This window comes from Octopus sinensis, linkage group LG5 (genome assembly GCF_006345805.1).
Source record: "Octopus sinensis linkage group LG5, ASM634580v1, whole genome shotgun sequence".
Lineage (NCBI taxonomy): Eukaryota > Metazoa > Mollusca > Cephalopoda > Octopoda > Octopodidae > Octopus > Octopus sinensis.
This window is the reverse complement of record NC_043001.1, coordinates 118,302,020-118,318,655: the sequence shown is the minus strand read 5'-3', so window position 1 is coordinate 118,318,655 and position 16,636 is coordinate 118,302,020. Positions and strand designations below refer to the sequence as shown.

At 36.5% G+C, this 16,636-nt stretch overlaps 1 protein-coding gene across 6 annotated transcripts in view; it reads left to right on the top strand.

Annotated features, from left to right (window-relative positions):
* Positions 1–8,839: 8,839 nt before the first annotated feature.
* Positions 8,840–16,636, top strand: part of LOC115211904 (polymerase delta-interacting protein 3) — a 38,377-nt gene continuing 30,580 nt past the window's right edge. For 5 of the 6 annotated variants that reach the window (XM_029780650.2, XM_036503020.1, XM_029780649.2 and 2 more), the window contains exons 1-3: positions 8,840–8,993; positions 15,530–16,025; positions 16,543–16,602. In XM_029780650.2, coding sequence (XP_029636510.1) covers positions 8,938–8,993; positions 15,530–16,025; positions 16,543–16,602 — 612 coding nt within the window. In that variant the 5' untranslated portion in view covers positions 8,840–8,937. Of the gene's footprint in view, positions 8,994–11,154; positions 11,209–15,529; positions 16,026–16,542; positions 16,603–16,636 lie in introns of those variants that run through there. The other variant, XM_036503019.1, reaches the window with a different exon arrangement.

Sequence of the window (16,636 nt, the reverse complement as noted above, 5' to 3'; positions counted from 1 at the left end):
GGCAGAACCGTTAGCACGCCGGGCGAAATGCATAGCTGTATTTTGTCTGTCGTTACGCTGTGAGTTCAAATTCCGCCGAGGTCGACTTTGCCTTTCATCCTTTCGGGGTCTATAAATTAAGTACCAGTTACGCACTGGAGTCGATGTAATTGACTTAATTAAAGAAATAGGTACATGGGATAATAACATGAAGCATCAACAGGACACCAACAAAAATTTTTAATTGTTCTTCTCATTTCCTCTGCCAAATTGGACAAAAAGGTTTTCATGTAATATTATACACTACTTATAATGCATAAGTAGTGTCAAATTCATTGCAGTTACCATGGAGAAAAACTTCTCTCTTATGGTAAAAAGGTGTAAAAATACCATATCTGTACAGTACTGCCCTCTGTCAGCTTCCCAGACATTGATGGTGCTAGTTCTTCAAATATTATCAATGGGAAATACCGAAAAGAAGTATCTCTGGACAGACTTGAAGCCATGACTTTAACTAAAATATAGTCAACAATACATTGACAACTTGGACAGTAGACCATCAAGGTTGTGAAAATGACGGTGATATCAGCGTCAAGCAGTGTTTAGGTATAAATGAACTTTAGGTCAATTAAAATATGAAGGCAAATTCACTGCAGTTACTGTGGAGAAAAAACTGTCTCTTATGGTAAAAAAGATATAGAAACACCATATCTGTTCAGCGCTGCCCTCTGTTGAATTCCCAGGCATAGATGTTTCTAGCTCTTTAGCCATTTTATATATATATAAGTTCTGGGGGTCAATTTGTTCAACTAAAGGCAGTGCTCCAGCATGGCCGCAGTCAAATGACTGAAACAAGTAACTGAATAAAAGAATATATGTATGTACATACATACATACATACATACGTACACACATACATACATGCATACAAAATGCTTAAAGGAAAATCTGGATAAACTGGGATTTTCAGAAAGAAAAATTGACTGGCTAATTTGTAAATTACAAGTACAATCTATGAGTGGAACAGTAAAAATATGCAAGACTTTTTTTAAGTTCCAAATGTGAATTTGGCTGTGTTAACTACATCCCAAAGATGGAGTCTTGTATCTTTGTAAGAAACCAGCTCCCTTCTCAGTGGAAGATTTATAATAATTAAAAAACAGAAGAGATATACATAAATACAGACAGACAGACAGACAGACAGTGAAGAGTAGTTAGAGGTTCCTGCATAGGTTGTGTTATATAAACAAAAAATGGATTAAAGTGCACAATACCATTAAGAGAACTGTTGTAATCTTTTTAGACAGATTTGAAAGACAAAAACAAAATAAAATGTGTAATATTTCATTTCAATCTATTAAATTCTTTTAAATTTACATATAGCCAGTTTTATCCTTTCTACTGTACTTATCAAATGAAAATGATAAAATAATTATAGCAATTATAGAATGTATAGGGTTGAATTTGTTGCAACTGAGAACCAAGGCAATGAATGAAACGATATGGTTTCAAAAAGTTTAGTCAGAAACTCAAGTGACAAGTTAAGATTTTAAACGAAAGTCTAAGTAGAGGGATTGATAGACAGATACATAAAAGGAATCAAATAGATAGACAGATAGGTAGAGGTGAGAATGTTGTGTATAGAAGAACGAGATGGTCAGATACTTGCAAGTCATAAATCTTATCTTTATTACCCACAAGAGGCTAAACACAGAGAGGACAAACAAGGACAGACAAAGGGATTAAGTCAATTACATCGACTCCAGTGCGTAACTGGTACTTAATTTATCGACCCCGAAAGGATGAAAGGCAAAGTCGACCTCGGCGGAATTTGAACTCAGAACGTAGCGGCAGACGAAATACCGCTAAGCATTTCGCCCGGCGTGCTAACGGTTCTGCCAGCTCGCCGCCTTACTTGCAAGTCATAAATATTTGTCTGCTTACTTTGGCCTATTAATATATGTATGCGCGCGCGTACACACACACACAGACACACACACACACACACACACACACACACACACACACACACACACACACACACACACACACACACACACACACACACACACACACACACACGCACACACAGATATGGTTGGCTGTTGGTTTTTGAGTGAAAATTTCTTCCATCCTTTAATCTAACTAAAGAAGCACTCCCTCTCCCGTATATAAAGTAATTGTAAATATTTTACATTTAATTTTTAATACATCATTTCTTACGTTGATGATGATGATGTGGAGGTGTTACGTCACATAAGCATTACTACCTGACAAGTGCTTCAGGGGAGGTAACTCTGCTTACTCCAACAAAGTCGTGTCTCATTTAACCGCATGCACGAACATACCGACTTACATGTCTTCGCGCGCGCGAAATTCAGCAGAATGGATTATCCCAGAGCGTAACTTAGGTTATTTCATTTGTGATATGGTTTGATTATCGTCAATAAGTGCACCTATCAATAGAACTTAGTTGCTAGAAGCAGCAACCAAATTCTTTTTAAATGTAAAGAATTTTATTAGTCAATGTAGTTCCTATGACAAGGGCACAAAGTTTGTTGGTTAAGCAGGGTTCGATTCCTGGACTGGGTGATGCGTTGTGTCCTTGATTGAGAAACAAATACCAGCTGAGAGCTTGTGCAAACCTTTCTTCCCCACCAGCAGCTGTTATATAGTCAATTTCCAGCTGGATTAATGGCGGGGACTGAAAGGGTAACTATGTCTGCTCATGACTACATAGGCAGCAAAAATAATTGACAAAAATATGATATATGCTATCAAGTTATACTCACTTGTGAGCGATGGCTGAGATCAATTGTCCAGTATGACCAGACAAGACGGTCACAGCTGAAATGTACTTGATCAATAAGTCTGTTTGATCAGGTCTGATCTGGAGAGAGAAACAACAACCACATGCCCATTGCATGCTTAATCTGAGGCTCTATGAAGGATCCAGTTCTCTTTAAGCAATATCCCTATTTGGGACTATATTTGTTGAGTTTCCCTGTAAAAATATGATTCTTCATAATAAATCTCAGCTGGACCACCAGTGAAACAATCTTCTTCATTTCAGCCTATATAGTGGACATTCAGTAAATATAGCATATACCGGATGCTGAGCTTGGGGGTTGGTCTTAGTGATCATTTATCTGCTCCTATTTTTTATGCCAACTGAAGCAGTAATGATCAGGGCTACAAAATAAACATGACAATGTCTTCCCATGCAAATCAGCTCTAAGCAAGCAGACCTATGATCAGTGCCATTCCAGCTGTGACTATTGCCTCCTTTTATAAATCTAAGACTGTATTATCCAATGTTTATTATATATCTCCATGTTTTAGGATAGGCACACCATATCCTTGGTTCCATTGAAGTCTAATGTTGGCTCCATCTAATAAGTCTAATACGGAGCCGACACATATCCTTGCATACCAGAAAAAGAGACTAAAAGGTTTGACAAGAAGTTGGATATTGGGACTTGAAGCACTGCCTCAGAAACACTGTCCAACACATGCCAGCATTGAAAGGTAGATGTAAAATGCTTATGATAATAATAACTACATTATGTACAAAGTTTTTCTTCCTTTTCTTAAGATTGCAGTGAGATTTGGCTGCTATTTCTAGCAGTTTGAGTGATCCTGTAGATGCTTCTCATTAGTGTAGAACAGTAGGTGCCAGTGGAGCCAAGAGTCCAACTTTGTTTGGATTTCTCGTTGAAGTAATTATTTCACTTGTTCAGCTAATTCAATAATTCACTTGTGATAAAAAAAGGAACATTATAATTTTCATTCCTTCACTGTTTGAAATCAATAGAACTGACCATCAACTGAGGAAAAAAAATAAGGAGACACAGGAGTGGCTATGTGGTAAGTAGCTTGCTTACCGACCACATGGTTCTGGGTTCAGTCCCACTGTGTGGCACCTTGGGCAAGTGTCTTTTACTATAGGCTTGGGCCGACCAAAGCCTTGTGAGTGGATTTGGTAGGGGGAAACTGCAAAAAACCTGTCTTATATATTCGTATATCACTTGACAACCGATGTTGGTGTGTTTACAACTTAGTGGTTTGGCAAAAATGTTCCAATGTAGAATAAGTACTAGGTTTACAAAAAATAAGTCCCGTGACCGATTTGTTCGACTAAAATGTTGCTCCAACATGGCCACAGTCAAATGACTGAAACAAGTAAAAGAAAAGATTAAAAGAATAAAAGAAAAAATGCATGCATACATGCATACATACATACATACATACATACATACATGCATGCATGCATACATACATACATACATACATACATACATACATACATACATATATGCATGCATGCATACATACATACATACATACATACATACATACATACATACATACATATATGCATGCATGCATGCATACATACATACATACATACATACATACATACATACATACATACATACATACACACATACATACATACATACATACACACATACATACATACATACATCCATACATGCATGCATGCATACATACATACATACATGCATGCATGCATACATACATACATGCATGCATGCATGCATGCATACATACATACATACATACATACATGCATGCATGCATGCATACATAAATATTTAGTGTTTGGGCTAAATCTGATGGGTTTTTTAATATCTCCTTTTTTCAGCAACTGTTTAATGTATTGGTGGACAGCTAATGGTACTGGAGAACATAAAGATTTAAGTTGTAGCTGAGAAAAAGTTAGCTAACAGGGAGCACTGGGAGCTATCTGAATATTGGGAAAGAGTTACTTGTAACATGGTGATTTGCACCTAGTGTCAAAACGCTGACATCACGACTGCTGCTCAATGCTCTGTGAACACTGTAAAAGCTATAAGATGTGACAAGAACAGCTGTAATGGAAGCTACAAAGCTGGGTCCATCAGGAAGGGACATAGCAGGTGTTCTGACTGCATCTACATAGTGGCATTCATCCCCACATCTTTTAACAGAGCCTTAGGCTCAATTTAGATGGCTCTGTGAAGTGACTGGTGACTGTTCAAACTATGGCTGGAGAGAGTTGCTGCTGGAAAGCCATATGTGTAGCTACAGGATTTATCTCCTTACCATACCTCTAGAAAAAGAAAGAAATGTTTGTCAGGGAATTAGTAAGACTTCATCAGCCCTAATTTCTGCCCCCTAATTCTTCTGATTGTTATCCCAGGGTATAGTTGAGAAAGATACCAAGGCCAAGCTAGTGGTCAAGATCAAGGAGGTGTTCAAAGATTTTCTCAGGAACCCATTGAGAAATGCCTGTGCCATGTTTCAGAGCTGTCTTGAGGCAAACATAGAGAACAGTGACAAAAACAAATGCTACACAGATAGTTGGTATGAATATAAATGTACAAAGGAAATAAAGGGCATATGGATCTGAGACAGCATCAGGACAAGACATGTGTGAAAGTAACACAGTGGAAAATGATGTTCTACAGGAAAGTAGATAGATGAAAAGATAGAGGGATAGAATAGATGGAGGAAAAACACAAACCCAGTGTTGAAGATAAAGGGGAAAGTGAGAGCCCAAGATTATATATATATATATATATATATATATCCAGAGAGAGAGAGAGAGAGAAATAATACATTTCTAAATATCTCAGAGAGATATATGCAGTAGTGGTATGATAAAGTAGTTGTATACTGTCAACTTAATGTGACAGTCCCATGAAGGGAATCATACTACTGTTATTTAGCATTGGTATTGTCATTAAGGGGAGAGGGGAGTAAAAAAAATCATAAATTTTCCAAACAATTTTTTCATAAAAATATGCTCTCCATCATTTCGAAGGCTGTGATAAAAAAATAAAACAGTTGGAAAAATCCCCGTCAAAACGGAGAAATTCCAACTTATGTGGTCTTCTTGATCCGATTTCTGCCATCAAGGTCCTCTACACAGATACGTCTTCAACCATCTTCACCCCTGACGGAGAAACATCATCTTTCTCAATCAAAGCCGGAATACTGCAGGGAGACACACTCGCCCCATTTCTTTTCATCATTGTTGTTGATTATGTGCTACGTATGTCAGTTGATACCATCTCTGGCAAGGGCTTTGAAATAAAACCAAGAAGAAGTTCCAGACACCCAGCTGAGTACTTGACAGACACTGACTTTGCTGATGACATCGCTCTTATCAGTGATTCTCTCTCCAATGCCCAGTCTCTTTTACAATCTCTTGAACAAGCCTCAAATTGTGTAGGTTTTTACCTCGATGAGGCCAAGACTGAATACGTAAACAAGTGCCTGTCCAACAGTGATTGCATCATCCATACTCTCAACAATGCGCCCTTAAATATGGTTTCTGATTACAAATATCTTGGGTCATGCATATCATCATCTGGAAAAGACTTTCTAACTAGAAAGGGTATGGCCTGGTCAGCCTGTAATGACATGCATAAGATCTGGTCATCAAATCTAAGTAGAGACTTCAAACTTGAAATCTTCAAAGCCACAGTCGAACCAATTCTACTATATGGCTCAGAAACCTGGACGTTATTAAAGAAGCTTGAGAGGCGGTTGGATGGAACCTATACTCGCCTCCTTATGAGAGCTCTCTTGTGGAAGCGCCATCCAACCAAAATGCAAATATATGGGAAACTACCACCTGTGTCATCTCTTGTGAAAGGTAGGAGAGTCCAGTTTGCTGGACATTGTTGTAGAGCTGAAAAAGAAGTAATTTCTACTCTTCTCCTCTGGAAGCCATATACTAGCAATACCAGAGGGAGCACACTCTCCTACCCTGATGTAATCTCCAGGGATACAGGCATCCAGCAACAGGACCTCTGTAATGCCATGATGGACCGTGAAGTCTGGCGTAGCATAGTAAATTCCATTGTCTCGACCACGGTCGAACAATGATGAATGATGATGATGATCCGAAACTTCCCTCACCCCAACCCTCAGAAAAATTTTTCCCCACAAATTTCCTTATAATTGTAATCTATCTATACTGTTTGAAAAGTATTTTTATAAGCTTTCATTAAAAGATACCCATTTTCCTGAAAGTCATGAGGGAAAAAATTGGATCGTGTGAATTTTCCCAAAATCCTCCCCCGCCCTTCGGGCAGAATTTTCCATACCAATTTCTTTATAATCATAATCTATGCCGTTTGAAAGGTATTTATAAAATTTCATTTTTAAAAATTTCCATTTTCCTGAAAGTTGTGAGGGAAAAAATCAGCTCACAGGAATTTTCCGAAAGTCTTCTTCCCATTCCTCAGTTCGTTTGTGCAAATTGTGGTTTCCAGATTCGTTTACCACACATTTCTTTTACTTTTTTAATCTTTTTGGTGGCCAGGTGTTAAACTAGATATTAACCATATCTACCAGGGCTTTGGACGCCTTTTCCCCTACCAAGACTTCAACTACGGGCAGCAACTGCATGAGCGTCTCTACTCACTCGTGGAGGAAGTTCGAGAGGCAGCAACTTCCCCGTCACCTTTTTCCAGGCTGCAATTTCGAGCAATATGCCCAGTCTGCCTGCACCGGTAGCAAATGGGTCTAAGCTTCGTCTCCGCAGAGTCCCTGGCACTTAAAGCACCAGCCTGTGAACGGTCAGTCTCCCAACCTTCGCGGCATACACATCGACTTGTTCCCAGCTTAGCCAACGTGGTGTACATCCCCTCCGTATAAGCTCCCCTTAATCGCTGCTTGATCTTCGCCGCGCTCAGATGGGCTTCCTTGTCCATCGAGGAGCCACTACTTTGAACTTACAAATCCAGGTTACCACACGTCCTTCGTCATAGAAAAGTCTAACGGAATCGCTGCCATCATGTGGAAGGGGATAACAAAGTACGAGTGCCGAAATAGCTTTTAGTACGAGGGAACTCTATGCGGGGAAATAAAAAAACGTTCGCCTATCTTTTCGTCGTTTTGCCGTCCAGCTGTACTCAATCCAAAACTCGCGCCCTGCTCGTGCACTTAACGATAGCAGCTGCTAATACCAAATTCTTTCAGCTTGCTCGCTCCTCTGTTCTTCTTAGGAGGTTCCTGATCTTACTTCCTCTCTCACCCTTCCTGTTCTGATCAAGTCCCTTGACCGTTAACGCCACAATCCTGTTCTTCCACTCATCTTATTACCACACCAATGAAGCCTATTCTTTTCCAGTGAGCATCTACGCATTTTGCTAGGAAATGTGTTGGACAAGGTGCTCACTACCAGCCTATAAGTGCTTTTGTAAGAGGGATGTTTTTAAAAATCACAGCAGCTGACATCTATGCCTGGTCATTCCGGTACAGATATACTGGCAATATGATGCCATGTGAGATTATTCTCAAATGCTATAAACACAATGGAACACATTGCCCTCTAGACTTAACATAACTTATACATACACATCATAGATATTTTCAGCTATTATTTGCTTTCTGAGAAAATCTTTTAAATCAGTCAATGATAGCGAATATAAGGCCTTCAAAACATTTTAGAAAATATGATTTAAGATTCTGAGTTTTTGACTTGCCAGCAAGAATCAGTCTTTCCAAGATTTGCACCAAGCCACCCCCCCCCCCTCATTGGCTGTAATAAAATACATGATCTTTAATTTTCAAACACACGAGAGATTTTTGTCAACTACTGACAGAAGTGTTTCACCCCAACCCTATAAAATACATATATGAGACCCTATCCCATTTCTCTTAAGATAGTTTCATGAGATCAAGGTAATACTAAAAGGATTCCTGGTTGGCTCTAATAAAATATGTGATTTTTAATTTTCAGAAACCTCTTGAGAGAGCTATTGTCTACTAATTGCTTGGATAATCTCTGCTGAACGGCGACTTTCACCTTACTCTATATTATATACGTGATATCTTGCATTACTTCTCCATAAAACCTAAATGAATTGGTGGTGTCAATGTTATAAGCGGAAGTAGAGGATATAAGACGGAAGTTGGTTTTCAATTAATCAGTTAAATATGGCGGACCTGTCGCTCGACGATTACATCAAGAAAGATTTCCGTTCGCGTGATTCGTGAGTAGTCGTTTATTGTTCCATTCACTTTGACTCGTGTGCACTTTCCTTTATTCTTTCCTGCCACGTTTCATTCTACCAACATACGTCGTCACCATTCCTCTTATTTGCTTCCTTCTACTTGGCTCTCCTCAGCGAATCTCTTCGCTTTCCGCCGACACATGCCTCCTTTCTTCACCAAAATACATCAGGAAATCTATAAACACCGAATCCATTTACTCTCTAAGAATTCTCTCTTCAAAATATCCTTTCAGTTCATTAAAGTCGCCAAAATATATTGCTTTAAATCCCCCCCAGAAGCGTATCTTTTATTAAATTCGAAATATTCCCCAGGTGTTCTTTAACAATTTGTAAATATTCTTTTTTCCTCTTTCTTTAAACTCTTCTCTGACTTCAAATTGTGTTCCACTTCTTCATTCTGCACAGCTTGACAGGATTAAGATTCGCTGATTAGGCATTCTCTATAACATATTCTCTATAAAAATTCCAATTGAAATCTTTCTTTTGACAAATTTCTTTCCAAATGAATTCTCTACAAAAATACTTTTTACTAAACATTTCACTTTCCTTTTGACTTAACCAAAAATATGTGTATTTTGAGCGATTTATATTATTTCTTGATTATGTTTACTATTCAAAAATGTTTTTTCCAATGAGAAAACGTCAGCTTTTATTGGGGTGAATCGATTTTAGTTTTGCCTTAATTGTATTTTTAAGCTCTCCGTCTGTCAGGAACTCAAAGAAACAAGTTAACCTTTTGTTTTTTTAGAGTATCTAAACAGGTTCACTTTGGTTTTATTCCATAATAATAATGAATAGTAGCCTTGTTTATATATATATATATATATATATATATATATATATATATATATACATATCTGTATTAATGTTCAATTATTATATAAATATTTATTTATGGTTCCACGTATTTGTATTTCACGTTTAGTTTAATCAGTAATTTTAAAATTTATTTGTTTGTTGCAACCGAAGTTGACAATTTCATTAAAAATATTTCCGTTCTTCATCTTTATGTATTTCAATTATCCATTTTTGTCAGAATATCTTTTACTTCATTTCTTTTTTCATTCTATTGATTTTTGTATTTGCTTATTTCTTACACTTGACATCCAAGATACCAAATCTTATATTCAGCTCTGTTGTTTGGTTCTACTACTGAGTACTGCTACCATTATGTGTTGAAATCTTGTGTAGGCTTCAATTTATTTTCCACCTCGTTGTGGTCGATAAATAAACAGAAATTATATTGAAAATGCTCCTAAATTCCATTAAACTTTGAATATACATTCACCTATAAATGTATGAATAGTCGTGTAATCCTTATCGCATCACTACAGACTTGTTCCTTGGGCTCATCTGATTAACATTCCTGACAAGATATTTCTCTCTGAAGTTAAACTAAGAAGAATTCGGAGTAAATATTATCTTTTTCTGCTTAAATATAGATACTGCGATGGATAACAAAGTAACATCTTAACCACCGTACTCGGTTTGGTGTGTAAAATAGATTTCCATTTAAATTCACTCTTCATTTCAATCTGTGTTCGCTTCACTCATTAAGGCAATTGTTTCTCTTTTAAATGTGTTCGCAACTAATTTTAAATTAGCTCCATATAAATAGAAAGGTGCTTTTCAAGTAAACGTCGAAGCTGTCCTGGTTTAACAAAGTCACACATAAATATATTTATCAGTTCCTCTTTGTTTCTTCTCTCTTCTTTTACTCTTCAAACCATATTACAATAAAACGGACAAACATGCAGAAGAAATATATTCTAAGTCTACAATAGGATTCCTCAGTTCAAATTTTGGTTATTCCCCTTAGATTGTTATTCTCGAAGACGAATGGATGGAATTGCCGAATCGGCAGAGCGGCGTTGCCTCGCAACTTTTTCTATTCCAATTTCAAAATTCGTTCTCTTTGTCCTTACTGTTTATTCTTTCATTGTCTGTGAAATAAGCTTAAGTACTGAGGTTGGTATAACAATCAGTTACACTCTTCCTCACAGATGTATGGCCTCTACACACATTTGGAATCTACTGTGAATGATGGATGATAACAGAATAGAAAGAGTGTCTTGTGTTTTGTTATATTCTTAAACATTTGTAGTCGATAGAACCACCTCCCCTTTCAAGTATTAATGTCGAAATTAAAGACTTTGTTAGTGTTTGAAATCCATAGAAGAAATGATTATTCTTGGTAAGTTGGTAGATAACAACATACTTGACTACAAAATAATTTAGCCTTACCCTCACCTCTACATATTGTTTCGTTAATAGTCTTAAACATCGACGTTTAGAAATAAGTGGTCAAAATGCTTAACTGTTGAAGAAATCTCTGACCCCCCCCCCCCCTCATATCTCAAGACTATTTTGAACCTTGCATACACCAACCCCATGGAGAAATATTAGAAAGGAGTACTAAATTCTGTATATGAGGGTTAATGATTATTAATCTAACAAAAAGAAAAAAAATTGTACAAATTTCAATAATCCTTGTAGAACTGGGCAAAGCCAAATTCTGGTGGGTAAAAGTTAATTCTACAAATTGCATAATTCGTATTCAAAGTAATATCAGCAAACTCTTACTTAACTCCTCCAGTGCTGGTAGCAATATAAGCAAAACTACTCTTTTTATTGATTTGTCTTTATGGAAGGAATTTTGTGAGGATAATTTTTGAAATTTGAAATCATTCTATATTGTCATGCATAATATATAATTTTAAGGAAAATGGATTTTAAGTATGACACATGGAATTGAAATAACTTGCTCTGTTGTTTTTATTTTGTAACAATGAATAGTGAGAATGAAAATACCTGATTCTCAGTTTTTTTTTCCTTCACTGAATCCAAATAAATCGATGTTTCTCTATCAGATCAGGTTTTTGTGTGGTGTGCAATTTAACTTTTAACGGCTTTTATAATTACACATCTTAAAATACAATGGAAAAGATATGCTTGGTTAAAAAAAGTAGCCTAGTTTGATTTTCTACTATATTTTGCCTCAGGGTCCAGCAATGGTCAGCAAGCAGACTCAGGCTCTTGTTGCCATGTAATGCTTTTTCTATGGTAGAAATATCATAGAGGAAATGCTCACCAGACCCAGTTTTTCTAATAAATAAAAAAAATGAAAGTCATTCCAAACAGAAAACACTTTGTCACACTGTACCCATCACTTGGTAAGATTTAAGATTACCTACTGTGTCAGAATAGTTCTCAGTATTTTGATTTCTCCAAAACAGATACTTTTGAAAATTTGTTTTGCAGCTTTCTCAACTTCATTCCAGTTTCCTTCAAATCTCTCTTCCTTTAAGAATACTCTGATATAAGGACCTACAAAAATGATGAATCCAGTTTGTTTTATCTATCACTTTTATAAAGATTTTTAGAAGTCCAAGCTAAATATGCAAAGGAGGAAGATACAATTTATCAGGATCATACAAACCATCTATATCATTTGGAACAAGTGAGGTATGCTTTAGTCACTTCTTCTGAACATGGTAGGTGTATTTGTCCCTACTGTCTCACTCACAGGAGTTTAAAAACAAGACTTGATGTGATCCCAGTGCAGCCCTAGTAAAAGTGCAATGATCTTCAGACCTCTACAGATATCTCGCTCATATTCCTGTTACTGAAACATATAAAGACCGTTTTGTTGTCCAAGCCTTTGATGTTTGTAGCATGTACAATAGGTTTAGAGAATTTCTGTTATGGAAAGGTCCTTTTGAAGAACCAATCAACAATCTATGTTCTGTTCGACTAGAGTTTCCTTCACCGAATGTTTACAAAGCACGAATCCATCTTCAATTAAGACCCATTCTTTGAAGTGATCTTGGTGGTTGTGGTAGAGTATCAAGTCGATTCTCACTCTTTGATCTTGCATTTAAAACTTCAGCCTGCCACTTAGATTCAAATTGTGAACTAGGTTGTTCAGATCTCCTTATAACAGTAAATGTGGTCCATTGAAGGAACAGATATCCTGAAATGTAGGATTAGAAATGTCTTTATCCTTTTCTTCATATGTTCCAGCTTCATATGATTCCTCAACACTTAAAGTGATATGTGCCTTAAGATATTTGGTCTTGGAAGATGAGCACTATGGGAAGACTTGTCTCATTGCTGACAGTAGAGAGCTTACAAGCAGACTGTCTTGCAGTTGATCTACAGACAAACTCTAGGCTCATCATCATCATCATTGTTTAACGTCTGCTTTCCATGCTAGAATGGGTTGGACGGTTCAACTGGGGTCTGGGAAGCCAGAAGGCTGCACCAGGCTCCAGTCTGATCTGAACATATTTCAACTTGAACAGTCTGTTGGCGTGACCAAATTTATCCTGCCAGCATTATGAGAACTTTCTTTCCAAGGAATAAATAGTACTAATTTGCCATAATAAATAACTACAACCTATATTAATATATTTCATGTGCTGATTAAGCAAAATGTGAATAACATGAACATTGCATCACAAGTAAACTAAGCTTTATTGGAAAAATTTTATTCCGTATTTCAGTTCAGCATACTCTGGGATCACCCATCAAACACTTGACAAAATTGTTGTGCAGTGTATCACCCTACTCACGGAATATCTTACTCTTCTACTGATTTCAGTCATTAGATTGTGGTCTTGTTGGAGTACCATATTCAAGAGGTTTAGATGATCACATATTTGCATGCTTCCATAGTTTCCATCTACTAAATTTCATTTACAATGTATAGGTCAACCTACTGTAGAAGGCACCTGCCCATGGTGCTACATGGAGGTGAAGGGTCAGATCTGGATCCACATGAACCATATGGCTCTTGCTGCATCTATATATTGCATAATGATATGCAATATAAATTTTATTGATTTTGAAACCATTATACAAATATTTAAAAAAAGAATTTTTTTTATAATTTACTTTCTCAGTGAATAGGCTCAAGTCAACAGGCTTAATGTTCTTATGGTTAAGCTGTTAGTCGTAGAGACCACAAAAATCCTCTCAGCAACAAATTTGTGCAAACAAACCAATAGGAGAGCCTTTACATAAATTGCTTGAAACAGCAGCCAAATCTTCCTCAAATCATTCAGTAACATAGATTATTTAGATCACTGGACAAAAGTTTGGTAGTAATTCATTTCTCAGTCAGTAATTAATTACTTTAGATGATTTGAGCTTGATACTTCAAGAAACCAAAGAAAATAGTTTCATAAATACACATTTGCCAGTAGATTGTAGTTAGTGTGACCATGGAAAATTCAACCTAGTAGAATCAGTAGTGTGTTGGAGAAAATATCTTCTGATATGTGGTTACATTCCTTTACTGTCTCAGTTTAAATCAACATCCATGATTGATGTTTAGCTTTGACCCTTTTTGGTTTAAGTATGAGAGTTGATGTAACTGATTGTTTCATCTCCAAAATCAGTTTGTAACCTTTGTGCATGTGTTGAAAATCAATATCATTCATTATTGCACTTTTATCACATTGTATCACTTCTCTCTTACTTCACACTTGGTCTTCATTTTATGTAAAATAACATCAAAAAGTTGTAGGGACAAGAAGATTGTTCTCTTGTTTAAAACATTTGTTAGAATCCGCAGCTTGGCATGAATCAATGAAGGAATTTATACCAAGTATCTATTTCGGAAGAATTCAAATTTTACAGTCATTATGAAATTCTTCATACTGAGATCACATTTGATTGTGACTGAAGGAAAGAGATTTTAACCCTTTAGCATTCAGATTATTCTGTAAGATGTTATGTTTGTTCACATTGAATTGAATTAATCATGCATTATTTTGTAGCTTTAAGATTTTGATTACCTGATTGTTTATTTGTAGAATGACAGTATAGGGTAAGTGTGAGAGGCTAGATATGGCTGATTTTTAACATAAAACAGGTACAATGTTTGCACCAGATGTGGCTAGTTTAAATGCTAAAGGGTAAAGTTTATATCCTAGTTTCAAGTTTTCATTATTTTTTTCTTTTCTTGCACATTTAAATCTTTAGTATTTAAACATCTAAATATTACTGTCAGCCTCGCCTGGCCCCCGTGCCAGTGGCACGTAAAAGCACCATCCGTTCGTGGCCGTTTGCTAGCTCTGTCTGGCACCTGTGCGGGTGGCACGTAAAAAGCACCCACTACACTCACGGAGTGGTTGGCGTTAGGAAGGGCATCCAGCCGTAGAAACACTGCCAGATTTGACTGGGCCTGATGAAGCCTTCCGGCTTCACAGATCCCAGTTGAACCATCCAACCCATGCTAGCATGGAAAACGGATGCTAAATGATGATAGCAGCATTACTATCTGCTTTGATAAGATGCTACATTTGACATGTTTACATCCTATTTTAGTAACATGTCAGGTGTAGCTTATCAAAGCATATTATATATTAATTATATTATTAATTATATTAATGCCATTAATATTATCAATGTTCAAGGATTGATTATTGTAAGCAAAGGATTTTGCTAGTTATCACTTATTAAATGATATATTCATTTTATTTATTTTCTTCAATTTGGTTTAATTTCAGACAAGGAAAATCTTGGAAAAACAAACGCTTGCAGCCATTGTTGAAAACCAATTCACTTTCTCGTAACTTGAAACCTATGACAAAGAAACCCCCTTACTTTTCTAATCAAAGGCCACCAGCAAAGCAACGGCTTAGCAGTGGCAGTCAGAATCCTTCAAGTCACAAGCAGCAAGTTTACAATCAACATGTCAAAACTCCTCAACGAAAGCCAGCATTACTTCAGTTTGATGCCCGCCTGAAATTGTCTGCAAAATCCTTCAAAGATGCCAGGGAAAAAATTGGAAGTAATGTTGTTGATGCAAGACATAAAATCCAAAACTCTCAAGCCAAGAAATATGTTCAAGATGCCAGGAAGAAAATTATCATGAATCATAAATTGAATCTAAATAGTCAAAACAACCCAAAGGTAACAATAATGGGTTTAGGGAAACCGCAGTCATTTAAGGACCCTGTACCAGGGAAAATGACCACAGCTGGGGCCAACATTATTCGTACGGTAAATATCTCTGTTCACTTTTCTGGCAATTTTTCTTCTCAGTTCATTAAGTTATTAAGTTAATTACATGCATTTGATAAAGCAGGTGTTAAGTTTGTTTAACAGCTACATGATTCTAGATTCAGTTTAGTTGAAATAACATCATATCTCGTGTAACAGGATTCAAGGTATTCATTTTTTTGTGAGGTGAGCAGTCACTCCCAATATGGCAGCAAGTAACCAGTAATAAATCAGTCCTCAAGCAGCCACTTTGTTGGGAGATATAAAACAATTTTAAAAATCTGGGTAGCTGGCTTAAGCAACCAACTCAACTTTGTTATTAGTGGTGGTGTTAGAAAAGTTCAAAGAGGACTGTACCATTGCTAGACTAGGGGATAGTATGAAAATGGAATATGCTGTATATGTCTAATTTGACATATACTAATATGTGGGTAGATATTTGTTAAGGGTAATGTGAACAGGGAAGGAATGTTGTATATATTTGTATTGTAGTTTAATATTTTTCTTTAATTTCCAGGTAAACAACAGACATCAATCTAGAATTCACCCATCAAGTGAAGTTAGTCTAAAGCGAACTGTAAGTTTTTGTTTTAATTAAATTTGTGCTTATT